Source organism: Drosophila grimshawi, unplaced genomic scaffold (assembly GCF_018153295.1).
Source record: "Drosophila grimshawi isolate 15287-2541.00 unplaced genomic scaffold, ASM1815329v1 contig_44, whole genome shotgun sequence".
Lineage (NCBI taxonomy): Eukaryota > Metazoa > Arthropoda > Insecta > Diptera > Drosophilidae > Drosophila > Drosophila grimshawi.
The window spans coordinates 15342308-15357588 of record NW_025063240.1 but is presented as its reverse complement, the minus strand read 5'-3'; the positions used below and the strand labels follow the sequence as shown (position 1 = coordinate 15357588).

General features: G+C 43.2%; 6 protein-coding genes across 10 annotated transcripts; 1 reads left to right on the top strand and 5 right to left on the bottom strand.

The window, feature by feature from the left end:
* LOC6557580 (adenosylhomocysteinase-like 1) lies at window positions 1–3284 on the bottom strand. Its single transcript, XM_001984090.3, has 3 exons — window positions 2286–3284; window positions 870–1319; window positions 1–797 (listed from the first exon to the last, which is right to left on the bottom strand). The coding sequence occupies exons 1-3, from the start codon at window positions 2811–2813 to the stop codon at window positions 204–206; spliced, it is 1572 nt and encodes a 523-aa protein (XP_001984126.1). The 5' UTR covers window positions 2814–3284; the 3' UTR covers window positions 1–203.
* A 57-nt stretch (window positions 3285–3341) lies between these two features.
* LOC6557474 lies at window positions 3342–4675 on the bottom strand. The gene is made up of 3 exons (XM_032743186.2): window positions 4213–4675; window positions 3952–4151; window positions 3342–3883 (listed from the first exon to the last, which is right to left on the bottom strand). Exons 1-3 carry the CDS (start codon window positions 4651–4653, stop codon window positions 3439–3441), a joined length of 1086 nt encoding a protein of 361 aa, XP_032599077.2. The 5' UTR covers window positions 4654–4675; the 3' UTR covers window positions 3342–3438.
* Window positions 4676–4686: 11 nt separating this feature from the next.
* LOC6557004 (small VCP/p97-interacting protein) lies at window positions 4687–5604 on the bottom strand. Its single transcript, XM_001984092.2, has 3 exons — window positions 5370–5604; window positions 5147–5317; window positions 4687–5000 (listed from the first exon to the last, which is right to left on the bottom strand). The coding sequence occupies exons 1-3, from the start codon at window positions 5430–5432 to the stop codon at window positions 4986–4988; spliced, it is 249 nt and encodes an 82-aa protein (XP_001984128.1). The 5' UTR covers window positions 5433–5604; the 3' UTR covers window positions 4687–4985.
* A 296-nt stretch (window positions 5605–5900) lies between these two features.
* On the top strand, window positions 5901–13558 carry LOC6556954 (UTP--glucose-1-phosphate uridylyltransferase). Of its 5 annotated transcripts, none has more exons than XM_032734115.2 (9): window positions 5946–6125; window positions 10823–11009; window positions 11077–11168; window positions 11475–11480; window positions 11768–12114; window positions 12172–12397; window positions 12459–12597; window positions 12663–13072; window positions 13134–13558. In XM_032734115.2, exons 1-9 carry the CDS (start codon window positions 6099–6101, stop codon window positions 13239–13241), a joined length of 1542 nt encoding a protein of 513 aa, XP_032590006.1. In that variant the 5' UTR covers window positions 5946–6098; the 3' UTR covers window positions 13242–13558. The 5 variants fall into 5 exon arrangements, with proteins under 5 accessions (XP_001984129.1, XP_032590006.1, XP_032589999.1 ...); XM_032734110.2 differs by lacking the exons at window positions 5946–6125; window positions 11475–11480 and adding exons at window positions 7460–7541; window positions 7607–7680; XM_032734104.2 differs by lacking the exon at window positions 5946–6125 and adding an exon at window positions 7481–7680.
* On the bottom strand, window positions 9443–10588 carry LOC6557503. Its single transcript, XM_001984094.2, has 2 exons — window positions 10052–10588; window positions 9443–9996 (listed from the first exon to the last, which is right to left on the bottom strand). The coding sequence occupies exons 1-2, from the start codon at window positions 10559–10561 to the stop codon at window positions 9511–9513; spliced, it is 996 nt and encodes a 331-aa protein (XP_001984130.1). The 5' UTR covers window positions 10562–10588; the 3' UTR covers window positions 9443–9510.
* Window positions 13523–15273, bottom strand: LOC6557350 (peptidoglycan-recognition protein LF). The gene is made up of 4 exons (XM_001984095.3): window positions 15016–15273; window positions 14778–14926; window positions 14178–14562; window positions 13523–14121 (listed from the first exon to the last, which is right to left on the bottom strand). Exons 1-4 carry the CDS (start codon window positions 15164–15166, stop codon window positions 13673–13675), a joined length of 1134 nt encoding a protein of 377 aa, XP_001984131.2. The 5' UTR covers window positions 15167–15273; the 3' UTR covers window positions 13523–13672.
* Window positions 15274–15281: the final 8 nt, after the last annotated feature.

The window sequence follows — 15281 nt, the reverse complement described above, 5'->3', positions numbered from 1 at the left end:
TTTTGCTTTTTTTTTTTGTTTTTTGTTATGTTTTCAATGTCAACAATAAGTGAGAAGTTCAATTCTCGCGTAAATAGTTTTTAATCTTGCAAAGAAAATACTTTCGTTGGCGTTGTGTTTATAATTGTTGTTGTTGTTGATGTTTGTTTTTGTTACTTTGTTGCTGTAGTTTTTGTTGTTATTGTCCCTTTTGTTGTTGCCGCTTAATAGCGATAATAGTTGGGCTTGAAAGGACCGGCCTTATTGAGGCCCATATACTTAGCCTGTTCGTCGCTCAACTCAGTGAGATGCGCATCGAACGTGGGCAGATGCAAACTGGCCACATACTCATCCATCTTCTTCGGCAGCAGATACACATCGGACTTGTACCGGCCGGGCGGTGCATTGAACAGCTCAATTAGCGCCAGTGCCTGTGTGGCCGATGTGATCGAGACCGCAAACGATGGTATGCTCGAGCAGCTCAAATTGACAAGGCGACCCTCGGCGAGCAGTATGATATACTTGCCCTCGGGCCAAATGATGTGATCCACCTGGGAGCGCACCTTCTCCCAAGTCAGATCCGGTGTGCGCAGACCATTCACATCGATCTCCGTATTCGAGTGACCCATGTTGCACACAATGCAGCCACTCTTCATTTTGTCCATATGCTCTCGCACCACAACATTCTTGTTGCCCGTCGCAGTGACCACAATGTCCACATTCCTGATCACCTCGTTCAGCTTGACCACACGGAAACCATCCATGCTCGCTTGCAGCGCACAAATCGGATCGATTTCCGTGATATACACAATGCAGCCCTAAAATACAAATAATTATTATTTATAGTCAATTATAATTATATTATTTAATTACTATAGTTGCTGCCTTACCTGTCCCTTGAGTGCCTGGGCACAGCCTTTGCCGACATCGCCATAGCCACAGACGACGACCTGCTTGCCACCGAACATGACGTCCGTGGATCTCTTCAGGCTGTCCAGAATGGACTCCTTGCAGCTGTAGAGGTTATCGAATTTGGTCTTCGTTACCGAATCGTTTACATTCATCGCCGGCACGGTCAGCTTGCCCGCCTTGGACAGCTGATAGAGGCGATGCACACCCGTCACACTCTCCTCGACAATGCCCTTGACCAGCTTGAACATGGTTGGGTATTTCTTGAGCATCAGATGGGTGGCATCGCCGCCATCGTCCAGTATCATGTTAGGCTGCCAGTTTTCCGCATTCACACAACGATCGATGCACCACCAGAAATCCTCCTCCGTTTCGCCGCGCCAGGCAAAGATCGGTATGCCCGATTCCGCCAAAGCAGCGGCCACTTCATTCTGCAAACCAACAAAAAAACAAAAAAAAAAAAAAAAACAAGAAAAGTAGGTGGGGATTATATAGTATTAAGAGTGAGTACAGGTTGAGCTGATAAGGTGACAGCTCTCGCAATGCTTAGAGACTGGGTGTGATTCAGTGTGTCAATAGACAAAGTCGATAAGGGCGCTGTCCCGATCCGTGCCAATGTCTGGCTACCGATTAATTAGCCAGCTCGTAAAAAATGTGCTAATTGCATTCAACATAGTTTTTGTGGGCAGCTCCTCTTCAAGCTGGAGTTGAGCGCCAGAAACCAGTTCACCCAAAGCAAAAGAATGGGAGAGAGAAACAGAGAGAGAGAGAGAGAGACAGTCCCAATTTCGGGCGCAAACACATATCAATTATCAGCGTTGCTTCTTTGATTGCCAAACCACTTAAACCGCCCGCGACCCCTTTGAGTTTGCGTCATTTGATTGATGATTTGTTTGTCTTGATCATGTCTGATATATAAATATATGTGTATAAATGTATTTCTATATTTGTATCTATATTTGTGCGTGACAACAAATTGGCTCAAGTGACTTGCGTGAAGCAAATGACGCAGCCACACTTTCAAGCCCAGCTTGCAACAAGATCATTTATCCGCCAAATAGTATAAATTATCGCTATTTTGTCAGTATTAACAGTGCTTATTACTGGGTATTTCCCCATGTTTAACTTGTCATTTTCCCTCATACTCAATATTCTATTTGGTATACAGTGGTCGCTGTCAAACTGGAATGCTTATCATTTATAACTAATTCGAATTCAAGGAAATATTTCAATTTCGTTTAGCTTAAGTTTTATATGCAAAATATGATTAATTTAAGCATACTGTTTGCTAGATTTTAGCGAATTTTTCCTTACTTAATAAACTTAATGATTTTCTACTCTCTTCATAAAATATTTCCCTCTTATTTGAACCCAATTGTTGCCGCTTTGCTACTCACTTGGGTGGAGTAAATGTTGCAAGCTGCCCAGCGAACGGTGGCACCTAGTTCGGCGAGCGTTTCAATTAGCACCGCTGTTTGGGCATTGATGTGGGTGCAGCCAACGATTTTGGCATCCTTGAGGGGCTTGTCTTCGGCTGCCCGCTTGCGCAGCGCCATAATGCCGGGCATCTCCTGCTCGGCAATCTCGATCTCGCGACGACCGAACGCATGCTGTGCACCAATGTTGCGCACACAGAAATCGGAGCTGCCCTTGGAATTCTTTTGGACCTTTTCGCGTGGCGGCACATCGTCGCCATCCTCACTGCTGCCCGTGTACGAGGCGGAGCTGAAGGAGTCAGTTGAGGAGGCGCTCAGGGAGCGACTGCGATACCGGCTGGTCTTCTTCAAGGCCGATGACTGCTTGGTGGCTGGTGGGGGGACAACAGCGCTGGGATCCTGCGGCTGTACAGCCACCGCCTGTTGTTGTTTGTCACCGCCGCCAAAGCCCGGATCGACAACAACCGTGTCCGCCAAATTGTTCATCATGTTGTTATGTAAAACACACGCGTTTTTTACCACACAGGATGTGTTTTTGTATTTAGCGGAATTGCGACAGGAGCAAGTGGAAGATTATGGGGGGCGTAATTAGCGTAATTATCACGTGAAGTGTGATCACACTTTTGTTTGAATGGCAGCTTCGTTGATTCGAACACAGACGACAGCGACAAATTACAAATAAATACAAATGAATTGTGTGTGTGTTGTTTTTATGATGTGTGCGCTGCGCCGTCGCCGTCTCCTTTGTTTCACCTCTCCGCTTCAAGCTGAAGTGTGCAATTAAATCAAACGGAACACAGGCGGGGAGAGTAGCGCGTTTATCGTTTTTAATAATGTCGCTTTTTAGCTGTAGAAGAGAAACGAACTGAATGCGTGAGTGCCGCAAAACAAAAGGTATTTATGGTAGAGTGGAAAAAAAAACAACAAATTTGCCGTCCTCCTAACTATCTGCCGGCCGCCACAACAACGTTATCGAATTTTATGTATCGCTTCTGGAGGCCTTGTATCGATGAGGCATTCAAATAAACTCAATTTATTTTAACGTATTCGACATTATCTAATATTAATCATACATTTTAAAATAGTATTCGAATGATTTCGGTATTACAGGTGATTACATGTGCTGCTCCTCCTCCATGTAGCCACACAGCTCGCTATCATCCAGATCGGTGACAAGTCGCGCCTCAGTCAGTAGCGACGCTTTGTAGGTTTCCCGCTGCTCCACAACACGGGCGAGATTCTCTACAGCCAGCGGACCGAGCTTGGCATACATTCGTATGAATTGGCCCACCTGCTGCCTATCGACCACCGACATGCTCAGACTGTGTCGCCACGCAAGCAATGCCAATGGTCGTTCCGGTGTCAGTAGCTGCGATGGCGTCACCAGATGCCTATACAGACACCCGGCGACAATGTGCTGCAGTTGCTCCACTTGGCCTTGATAGGCGCATGGATGATACAGCATGACAATGGCACCCTCAGCTAGATTCCGCATATAGCGTTGAGGTGGCAAATACTTGTAGCTGCCATAGACAGCTGGCAGCGGACGAAATGCGCCGCTGCAGGGGTAGAAATATTAGATGTAAGGATATTTGAGCATTAAGATTGTTAACAATATGTGGATTACTTTGTGGGCGGGATGTGCGTGAAGGCAATCGACTCGTTCAGACACTTGGACGGCGGCACGTAAGCACTGGGCAGGAAGTGTTGCGTCAACAGTGCCTCCGTATTCAGATTGGGATTGAAGAGGCTGCGATTGCTGTTGAGGCACAAATAGTTGAAGTTTTCACGTATATCCTCCGGATCGTAATCCACCGACAGATTATGCTGCAGAATTAAAGAGTTGTGAGACGTGAAAAAGTTTGAACTGGGTTTTATTTGTGCTTACAACGCCATCGTCGCAGATGTGCAACTGCTGCTCCTTTTGCTTCTTCATCTCGACTCGATTCACAGTTTTTGGGAGGTGAGGCTCACCTGGCGCTTGGGGAAACCATTTGCCCTGCCAGCTATCTTTAGTCTGCTGCGCCGATGGCTCCCTTTTGGGAATATGCGGCTCGCCGGGCGCATAGGGAAACCATTTACCCTGCCAGGGATCACTATTATTTTTGGGAATTGCATTCGTTTGCCACGTTGGCAAATGTTGCAGTTTTTTTGGCTTTACATGCGGCTCGCCAGGCGCATAGGGAAACCATTTGCCCTGCCAGGGGCTCAGTTCTTGCAGCGGTCGCAGCAGATTGGCTTCGGCTTTTTTGATGGTCTTTGCATGGCAAACGATTTGTGTGGCACAGAGTAGGCACAGGGCCAGCAAGTATCTCGTATTAAATATCATTTTAATCTAATTAAAGGCAAAACAAAGGCGGGCAACAGGTGCAAAAGAATAAATCCGACTGCGCAGTTGACAACAGAACAGCTGTTTTTGACACAAAGCTGCACTGCCCAACACTGGTTGAATTTTATCTTTTCTTTTATTCTTTTCCTTTTTTTGGTTGCAATTTTGGTATGAATAATCACAAATACAGTTTGGTGGTACATATTTACACAGATTTCAGAAGAAAAAAAAAACGAATAAGTACAAATGCTTTGTCACACAGCTAATTAGAGGGCGACGGCGGCCCGTTAAGGCAACTGCGGTCGAGTTGAGTTTGTTCCAAGCCTGCGCCTTTAAGTTGTTTGCCACTGCAAGAAAGAGAATCCAGCATATATAAAATATTTTATGTAAAAGCAGAAAATTAAGCGGAAGCCTTTTAAATTCTAATGGCGCTTTGAGTCACTTATCAAATTCGATAAGTTTGTATCGATAGTTACGACACATTCCCACTCACCCGCAAAGTGGGACTGTTGCCGCCTTGGCGAGCTGCTTCCTCCTCCCTGCGCTCCATCTCTGCTGCCCTTTGCTGTTGGCGACGCACTTTATCCAGATTTTTCACACCGCGGGATTCGTTTTCCTGCTGTCGGCGTTCTGCAGCCTCCAATTGCTGCCTGCGACGCTCATCCTTAAAATTAACAAATGCTAGAATCTAATTTGGTGAAGCGAAAATTACTTACTGGGGATGGCATTAAGTTTGTCTCTTCGGCGCTGTTGCCGCAGCAGGATGAACACATGCCCATTTTGTTGCTGTTTTTTCCTTAACTGTCTGACGAAGTTTTTCTTAATAGGGCTTCACTTTTTGCGCAGTTTCGCTCCAATTATTTCTGCATTACTTGCTTCCCCTTTTGTTTTGTTGTGACATTTTCATGCCAGCTGATGTGCGCGTCAAAGTGTCTTCACTAACTTGCAATCAGCTGCTTGGCTGCCTAGAGATGTGTTTTTTCAAACGTATCCCAACTGTAAGGACAATATTCAGCACGACTCAGTTGAAAACAAGAACATTAAATAACTTACACACTTTCACATTATATTAAATTTAAGCAATTTATACTTGGTATACGAATTTATAATGACATGCTTTGAATGTAACGTTTTATGTGATAGTGACTCGTGACTCGGTCACAGTTACTTTTCAATGTCTAATCACTATGTCTTCGAGCGAAATGTTCTCTAATAAGATAAACCAGCAACGGCACAAGTTTTATATCGTTCTTGCTGCTGCTCTTGTTGTCATTTTACGGCACTGCTTTGCTTACCGTGACAACGCCAGTTTACTCAAATTTTTTGACTTGTGTGGTCTTGTTTTGCTGCCAATTTTCGTCTTGCGCTCTTTGAGTTGCGCATATTAAGTAAAAACATTTTAATTTGTATCAATTGTGTTTTTTGATCAATTAACATAAGCCAATATGTTGGATGTACCACAAGAAGCAAAGGTAAATTTTGTTTTCAACATCAACTCGCTCTCTTTTTTTCTCTCTGTCCCTGACACTCTCGCTCTCTTGCACGCTGCTCTCCTTAAATGCAGTTTAATGCATTGTTTATTCTCCAGCGAAATGCAACAATTTTTGCCGGTTTTTTTGCTCCCCATATTTAGCAGGCATCTTTGCAGCAGTTGTTGCACTTCTGCTTCTGTATTTCCCCACTGCGCTGCACAGTTTACGTTGACCTTCAAGTGACCTTAGCCGCCAAGTACTCACATACGAACGCATACATACTATGTACACACAGCGCGTGAGTTGTTTGTGCGTATGTGTGTGTCTGTGTGTATGTTTTTTTGGGCAGCTTTTAAAAATACTGAATCAATCTGATCAAAATTCTGATAAGTACCACAAGTGGAATTCACAATTATCTATTTCTAACGGCAATCCATAACTGTACGCAATGTTATTAGAGTGATAAGTCCAACATGCTTTCCGGCTAGTTCTTGTTAATCGTTGACAATGCTTGACGCCAATTGGTTGGTGGGCGTGGCTCGCGTGATAACAGCTGCTGCTGCTCGCCTAATGCGTTTTTTGCTAACCCTTTCGTAATGTCGAACTCACCATGAGGTGGGTATTATAGCTGTCTTATTGTGCATGTAACGGAAAGCAGCTGATTGTAATTGAGTGATTTAAATGTGTTGAAGTACTGAAGCTTTATTTTAGAAAACCGTTAATATCGTTAAGATTCTGTGACACGCCCACTTTATTTTTTTTTTAGTAATGTTCAACTTACTACGAGGTGAGAGTCTTGGCTCCTTAATGAGCTTGCAACTGTATATCTTAAGCAGCCGATTTTAATTATTTGTGTATTTTAAAAACTTGCCAAATCGTTAAGGTACTTTGACACACCCCCCTATTTGTTTGTTATAAAAGTGTATACAGTATTCGTGTTGACGTGGAAAGCATCTCCCGCTAATTTTTCATGTGTCTTACAATTTTATACACGACTCATAAAGTGCCGGCGTGCTGCTCGTTTTTACTACTTGACTACTACTTGCTTTTGCCTTTGTACGCGTTTCTTTTAATTTCTGTTCTTACAAACTTTTTTTTACTGCTGGCACACGCAAACACACACGCAACACACACGCAGGCACACATACGCATACACATACATGGCGCTATCACTTGTTGCTATTTAGCTCGGTCAGCGTCGCTGTTAACAACGACTTCGCAGTCGCAGTCGCAGTCGCAGTCGGTGCTTCCGTCTGTCCGCTGTAGTCGTGTTGAAAAATTGTATTGAAATTCAAATTCATATTGAATTCTAGCCGTATTTTCAATTGCACAGTCGTCGCGCACAGTTGTCGGAATTGTCGTTGAGCGCTGACACGTTGAGCGCGCTTTTTGTTGTGTTGTCATACGAAAAAAGTGGTCGGTTTGCAAATATTAATCAAACAATAAGAAACAGAAGTCTCTTAACGACGACTTAATTATAGATATATTTCTTGCCTACGTTTTAATCATGACATCAGGCATAAGACCCATCGATGTGCTGCTGCAGCGTGCCGCTGTAAGTTTTTCAAAGTTTACTGAGAAGAGCCCTCGTTATGCGATATTTGGGCCAAGTGCGGTTCTCTACAGCTTAAAAAAAAAATAACAACAAAAAAACAAATATGTATACAGTCTACATACATATCTATATATAGCCGTTTCCAGAAACTTTTCGACAGAAAGCAATTATTACCAACATTTAAGTGTCAGTCTTATCTAAACAGCAATTGTGCATCTGATATCATGCAAAACCCTTTCAAAAAAATACTTTGTTCCCGCATTCAGATGTTTGTTGGAAAGTCAGGTTCAAAAAGTTAAGATTGCATTTGCTTTTTATAAAGTAGCGTAATTGTCAAAGTTGATCAAATTTGACGTCACCTTTCAACTCTTTTTAAGTATTTTTTTATTTTAACCCTTAATGGGTTATATTTCACAACATAAAACAGATTTACGGGCTTATTATTTTAGAGTGTGATGTGTGATATATATGCCCAGCAAATTGTAGTCGCAATTTTTGTTGCTGTTGTCATTAATTAATATGCTTTCTGTAGCGCAGACGACAGTTAATAAATATGCCAGACACATTGCCTTGCAAGCCTTCTAAAAATACCATCAAGCATAATGCAAGAGCTGCATTAATAATAATAATAATAATAATAATAATAATAATAATAATAATAATATTAATAGCAGGCAGCCCGATAACGTTGTCAAATTGTGTGGGATTCACTTATCTGGCCAGTTGACCTTCGTGAAGTTCAAACGCCTGCCCTTTGACACTTGTCTTATCGCTCGGCTGGACGTTGTTTATAAATAAACCAACATGTAATTGTCGCAGTGGGCGTGGCTTTTGTTTTCAGTTGATTACGGCAATTATGTAGAAATATATATATATATATACATATATATATATTCATGTATATATGTGTGTATATGGCGCCATCATAAAACAATTGCTGCAAATACTTGAGCCATCAAGCGCTAAAAGTGTCGACTGATTGATTTAGCCATTTGGCCAGTTAATGAATGTGGTCAGTCATCATCAGTATCAGCAACAGCATCTTTAGTCGTCATCTTTTTGCAACCTTGCTGAATGTCAATGCTCAGCTTTGCAAATAATTACACAACAAACTTAAAGTTTTTGTTTTGATTTGTGGTATTTTTTTCCTTCTTTTTTCTTTTGCTTTTGCGTTTGTCATTGCAAATTTATAATAATCATTCGTATTTACCCATTAGCATTGTTGATAAGCATTACCTATTCTTGATAGACGTTTGGAACGCCCTCGTTATTTGGTTTTGATTACACTTAGCTTTTTTAATGATTCTTTAAGTTGGCTCGATGACGAAATGATAACTAAATTGTCTATGATAATATTATCAATAATTGGGAAATAACTTTTATGAGTTTCCAGTTTGTTTGAGGAATGGGTGTGTGCTGCAATGAAATTCTTATAGAACTCCTATAAAACCTGTAAAATTTGTTACATCATATTCTCTGTAATCAGATACCCAGAATTACTCTGGATATACTTAGAGATTGGTAACATTTTCCATTCCATTCGTAATGAAAGCAAGCCGATTATAAGCCAGATAATGATAGCGTATAATCCACAACATAGTAGGAAGGTTGACAAAATGCGAGCTGTGCAAAATACAGGTATATATATATATATATATATGTATAATCTAGTATTTTTAGAGGTCGTTTCACGGAACATTAGGTCCATCTAATCTCTGACGTTGAAAGTTGAGCTAATTACACAACACATTATTGATTTATTGATGGACTTACTACATACATACATATGATAATTTTTAAAACTGAAAACAATTCAACTGCCTCTGTGGGTTAATATTTTGGTGTCGGCCGCAAAGTGTCGTTGCGAGGACAGTGCTTGGCAAAGCGCGTCTCACATCCGACGCCATGTTCCTTGAACTCGCTCAAACTGGGCAAATACTTGAAGAACATGTTGGCATTCATGTAGCTCTGCTCATCGGGCTCCTCGGGCTCGCCGGCCAAACGCTTCTTCAGCGAATCCTGCATGCCCCAAATGATTGGGGAACTCTTGCACATGAGCAGCTTGAGGCAGGCGACTTCATTGCCATCTGGCGACTCCTTGGACGCAATCATGTCCACCACATGCTCGGGCAGATCATGATCCATGATGCGTCGCAGCATGCGCTGAGTGTGTGCGCCTGGACGTCTCAGGAACCAATCGATGGGGCTGCCCGGTGAAAGGGAACGCGGCTGATGCTCGCTAGGCTCAAAGAGTGCCTCGGGTCCAGTTGCGCTATTGTTGCCGCCACGTGTCGCCTGCATGATGGTGCTACCAATCTAAGGAGACGAAATTCATTCATCAACAGCATTTTGTATCAATATTGATGCTTACCGCCTGTGCAATCATGACGATCGCATTGAGAGCCAGTGCGCCCAGCTTGCGTGGATCGAAGCCAATCATGCGCATCATGTTGGTCAGCATTTGGACGCTGTTCAGCTGCAGTGGACGGCGTCGTGTGCCTCCTTCTGCAGCTGGTGGCGATTCCTGTGCATTCTCTTGCTCCGCTTGACCCTGCTCCGCCTGATCTTGGTCCGCTTGATCATGTTCCTGCTCCTGTTCCTCCTCCTCATCCACCTCCTGCTCCAGCTGCTGTTGTCGCTGCGCTTCGAAGCCCTGCTGCAACACGCTCATCAGATCAGGTTGCTTCTTGCGTGTTGTCGCTCGCGAGAATGCCTTGGCCACCAAATTGGCCACATCGGCAGCCGTATTAATGCCAAACATTTGTCCTGCCAGCTTCAAGCCATCGTTCACATTGTCCATGACGCCAGCTGTCGTCGGGTGGCTGAAACTGAGCAGCAGCACCACCACACCAGCCAATGAAAGCGGACAACTTCTTGCCATGACTGTCTAAGGAAAACTGTCGCCACAAACTGACGCTAACGACGCCCTCGTCTGGCTGCCACGCGATGCTTGTAATTGCCCAGGCACGCATTACGCCAGTGAACAACAATTTGGTGTCTCTTGTTGTTGTTGTTGCAACTTTTGTCACTTGAGTGCTTTTCTGTCTGTTGCGCTTTGCTAAGCGCTTTAATCGTTTGCTTGCCACAATTTCTTGCAGTGTATTTTTTAATAGTTGTTTTTTTTTCTTGTTTTTTATTTTAGGTTCGCGGCCATCAGCGCGCTCCATCCGATTCCAAGGAGTTCCACGAGGTAACCAAGCGCGATGCACTGCGTCTGCTGGAGAACGAAGTGGATCGCCTGCTGCAGACAACGGAGTCGGCGCGCCGTCCAGCGCTCCAAGCTGAAATGGGTCGCTTTGCCGATCTATTCGGACGCTTTCTGCAAGAGGGTTAGACATCTAGATAACATGCCAAAATTATGCACTTTTACTCAATTACAACTATTCATGTTTGCAGAGGGACCCTCGCTGGACTGGAATAAAATTCAAAAGCTGCCCGAGAATGCGGTGATGGACTACACCAATCTCAAATCGCCCAAAAACGAGCAGGTACGCAATTGTCTCTAAAACTTGTCTCTTGGTTGGCCTCTTAACGATTGCTGATCTTGATAACTTTCCCAAAAAAAAAAAAAAAATGTAGATAAATATATAAAGCAAAAATCTCGTGCCTACCTCAAGAATCCAACTTTACCTAGTGATAACTTTCTTGTGTTTATGAACATTCATATACATACATATCTATACATATATATTATTTTTTAATCTTTACATATTTTTTCATGTACGTTGATTTGAATTGTTGCCGTTGTCTTATGGCTAATGTCTGCCTATATATACAAATCAAAATATATATAGAATGAGGTAAAAGCGTTTTCTTAACTCAACTTATTCTATACGCTTCTATCTGGCGCTTTTCGTATTTAACTCTCTCGCTCTAAGCTCTGCGCTCAGTTCTTAATCTATATTGGGTTTTTGGACATTTATTTAGTTTACTTTGGTTTAACAATAGTTATTGCTTTATTTCCCTTTTTTTTAGCACCTTTTAGCGCTGTACTAAATTCCGAAATGCAGCTTCTTTGAGCTAACTACCAATAAAAGAATATTAGCAATATTTTTGGTTTTCATTAATGTAATGTTATCCAATATAGATACGCCTGATGCTGGACAAACTGGTGGTCATTAAGCTGAATGGTGGTTTGGGCACCTCAATGGGCTGCCATGGACCCAAGAGTGTCATTCCCGTGCGTTCCGATTTGACGTTCCTGGATCTGACGGTGCAGCAGATCGAGCATCTGAATAAGACATATGATGCCAATGTGCCGCTGGTGCTGATGAACTCATTCAACACGGACGAAGATACGGAGAAGATTGTGCGCAAGTACAAGGGATTCCGTGTGCAGATACACACCTTCAATCAGAGCTGCTTTCCACGCATTAGTCGCGAGCATTTCCTGCCTGTCGCCAAAGACTTTGATGTGGAAAAGGATATGGAGGCGTAAGCAGAATAATTTCTATACAAATGCTATGGTTTTCTAATGTTTTGCACTTTTAGCTGGTATCCACCTGGTCACGGTGATTTCTACGATACGTTCCGTAACTCGGGCCTGCTGAAGAAGTTCCTTTGCGAGGGTCGAGAATACTGTTTCCTCTCCAACATTGATAATCTGGGCGCCACCGTCGATCTGAACATCCTCAATAAGCTGGTGGGCGAGGAGCGTGCCACCACTCCCCCAGAATTCGTTATGGAGGTCACCGACAAGACCCGTGCTGATGTTAAGGTATCCCCAATCCTCAGCAACAACTATATTCATATTGTATTCAAATGCCGTCGTTTTTTAGGGTGGTACTCTTATTCAAATGGAGAACAAGCTGCGCTTGCTGGAAATCGCTCAAGTGCCCCCGGAGCATGTGGATGACTTCAAGTCCGTGAAGACCTTCAAGTTTTTCAATACAAACAACATTTGGGCCAACCTCTCAGGTGAGCATACTTTCGAGCTGTCCACTTAAAGCTGGCGCCTAAAATTGTGCCTCTCTTTTCTAAAGCTATTGATCGTGTTCTGCGCGAACGCACGCTCAACATGGAGATTATTGTTAACAATAAGACACTGGAGAATGGACTGCGTGTCATTCAGTTGGAGACAGCTGTGGGTTCGGCGATGAAGTGTTTCGATGGCGCCATTGGCATCAATGTGCCCCGTTCCCGTTTCTTGCCCGTGAAGAAATCGTCTGATCTGCTTCTGGTCATGTCGAATTTGTATACGCTTAAGAGTGGCAGCCTGGTGATGTCGCCACAACGCATGTTCCCCACCACACCCCTGGTTAAGCTGGGCGAGAATCATTTCTCCAAGGTGAAAGAGTTCTTGGGCCGCTTTGCCAACATACCCGACATCATTGAGCTGGACCATTTGACGGTCAGCGGTGATGTTACCTTCGGACGTGGCGTCTCCTTGCGCGTAAGTTATGCCTGTTCGAGCAACTCGAGCACTAATTAAACTGTATTAATACCATTTATAGGGCACTGTAATTATTATTGCCAATCATGGTGATCGTATTGATATACCCGCCGGCGCCATACTGGAGAATAAAATTGTGTCTGGCAACATGCGCATCTTGGATCATTAATCGGCAGCAATATATACATGTGATTTGCGAGAATCTGTCGTTATCTCTGTAGCATAATTAACTAAGTTTATGTAGTAGCCATGTTCAAAAGTTCAAAATTTCGAGTTTCATGTAGGCAGTTGTTGTAAGCACAAAGTGTCATTTAGCGAGGCCGCACCACATACATCCATATATATATAAAAAAAAGAAGAGTCTCTTGATTTATATATAGTTAAGTTTGAAATGTGCTTTCAAAATTTTTGAAAAACCGCAAAACTTGTTTGAAATTAAATAAAGGCGTATTTATATCTAGACGAAAGATGTATTTTGTAAAATGACGAAACAATGCAAAATGTGTTTATAAATTAATTTAGGAATAATTTTTGGTTGAATTATCGAAAAGGAATGCCACTCTTTTTATATGGCACAGGCAAATGGCAATTGCTTTTACTCTACTTCGATTTGTCGATCAGTTGATAATCCGGCACCAGTTTGCCTAATTTGATGCCTTGGGCCAGTAGCTGTTGACTGACATTCATTTGACTCGAAGTGTGCTTTGACAAACCCACAAAGCCCACAATGAGTCCATTGAATTGTCGTTCATCAGTTGGTGGAGTCTCACAGCTGTAATCCCATCCCCTGCCCACATAGACATTGCCATCACCACCCACCACAAAGTTGTAGTTGATGTCCTGTCTGTTGAGATTCTCGATGTGCTCGGTTTGCAAAGAGCGCACGCGAAGGACACACGACGCCTGTGTGGAACACGGCTCCGATGAGGTGGATTCAAAGCGCACGCTCTTGACAGGCAGCTCCAAATCGGGCATGTTGTACTGTGGAGGCTGAGCCAGCCAGGACGAGCGAGGTACAAATCTAAGCGGTTCCTTGTTGAGACTGCGAACTGAAAAAAAAAAAACGGTCCATTTAGTGTCTCGACCAGTGACAGATGTTGCTTACGTGAGGTCACGTCTGCTGACCAGCGGGGCCAGTGCTTCATCATCTCAAACAGTTTCTGTCCCGGGCTCTCGGTGGTCCGCAATTGCCTGTGGGCATAGATATGATAATCCGCATGCAGCTTATGCAATCGAACGCCCTCATCCATCAGTAGTTTGAATGCTCGCACTTGCAGAGGCGGTGGCGCCACATTAACGAAGGTGCCAATGAAGGCAATGCCTAAGCTAACTGCGCCGTAACCCTTCAAATGCTGGCCCTGTCCATGCCAGCCACGTCCCACATAGACTTGGCCATCGCCACCAATTAGAAAGTGGTAGGCAATGTCCGTATAGTTGAGGGAGTCCATGTGAAAGGATTGTATCATACGCATTCGATAGATGCACACTTCCTATAAAGAGTGACACATTAACTAGTTATAAAATGGGAATTACAAATTTGGTAATTTCCAAATTAGCAAGAGTTCCCCTTACTAACTGATAGAAAAAAACCTTTAAAATTATATTCAAAAAGGTTAATTAGCGAAAGCAATTTGAAAGTCATTAGTTATAAAACTGACATCAGATTAGATCAGTATTATTTCTTGTTATGCTTGCTTATATATACCTCTGTATCGCATCCCTCGGTCGCCGTATGATGTATAATAACATTCTGCACTGGAATTGGTAGGAGCCTGAAGGCGCTAGGTGGTTCACCCATCCACTCGCTGCGATCGAGAATGCGCAAAGCTCGGTTGGCCGGATTATCATTTTGGGCTGAGAGCGTATTTGATTTTGAGCTTGCTGTCTTTTTGTTTCTATTTTTTTTTTTTTTTGTATATATAAAGTAATTGCGAATTACTCACTCATCATCCATACAAAGTAGGCGGCAGTTGTGGCCACCAGTACCAAGAGAATGCTGCACGTCCATATCAAACCACTCAAACGTCTCACATTTGTATTCGCAGCTTGATCTTCGTTGCGAACTGTTGATTGTGTTGATTGGTGTATTTTCATTTCTAACACACAACTCAAATAAAATTAGCGGAGCTGGCAGCTGTGGTGTGTTGTCAAGCCGGTTGCTCGTTCTGAACTGAACTGAACCGAACTGAGCGAAGCAAGTCGAGGCAAA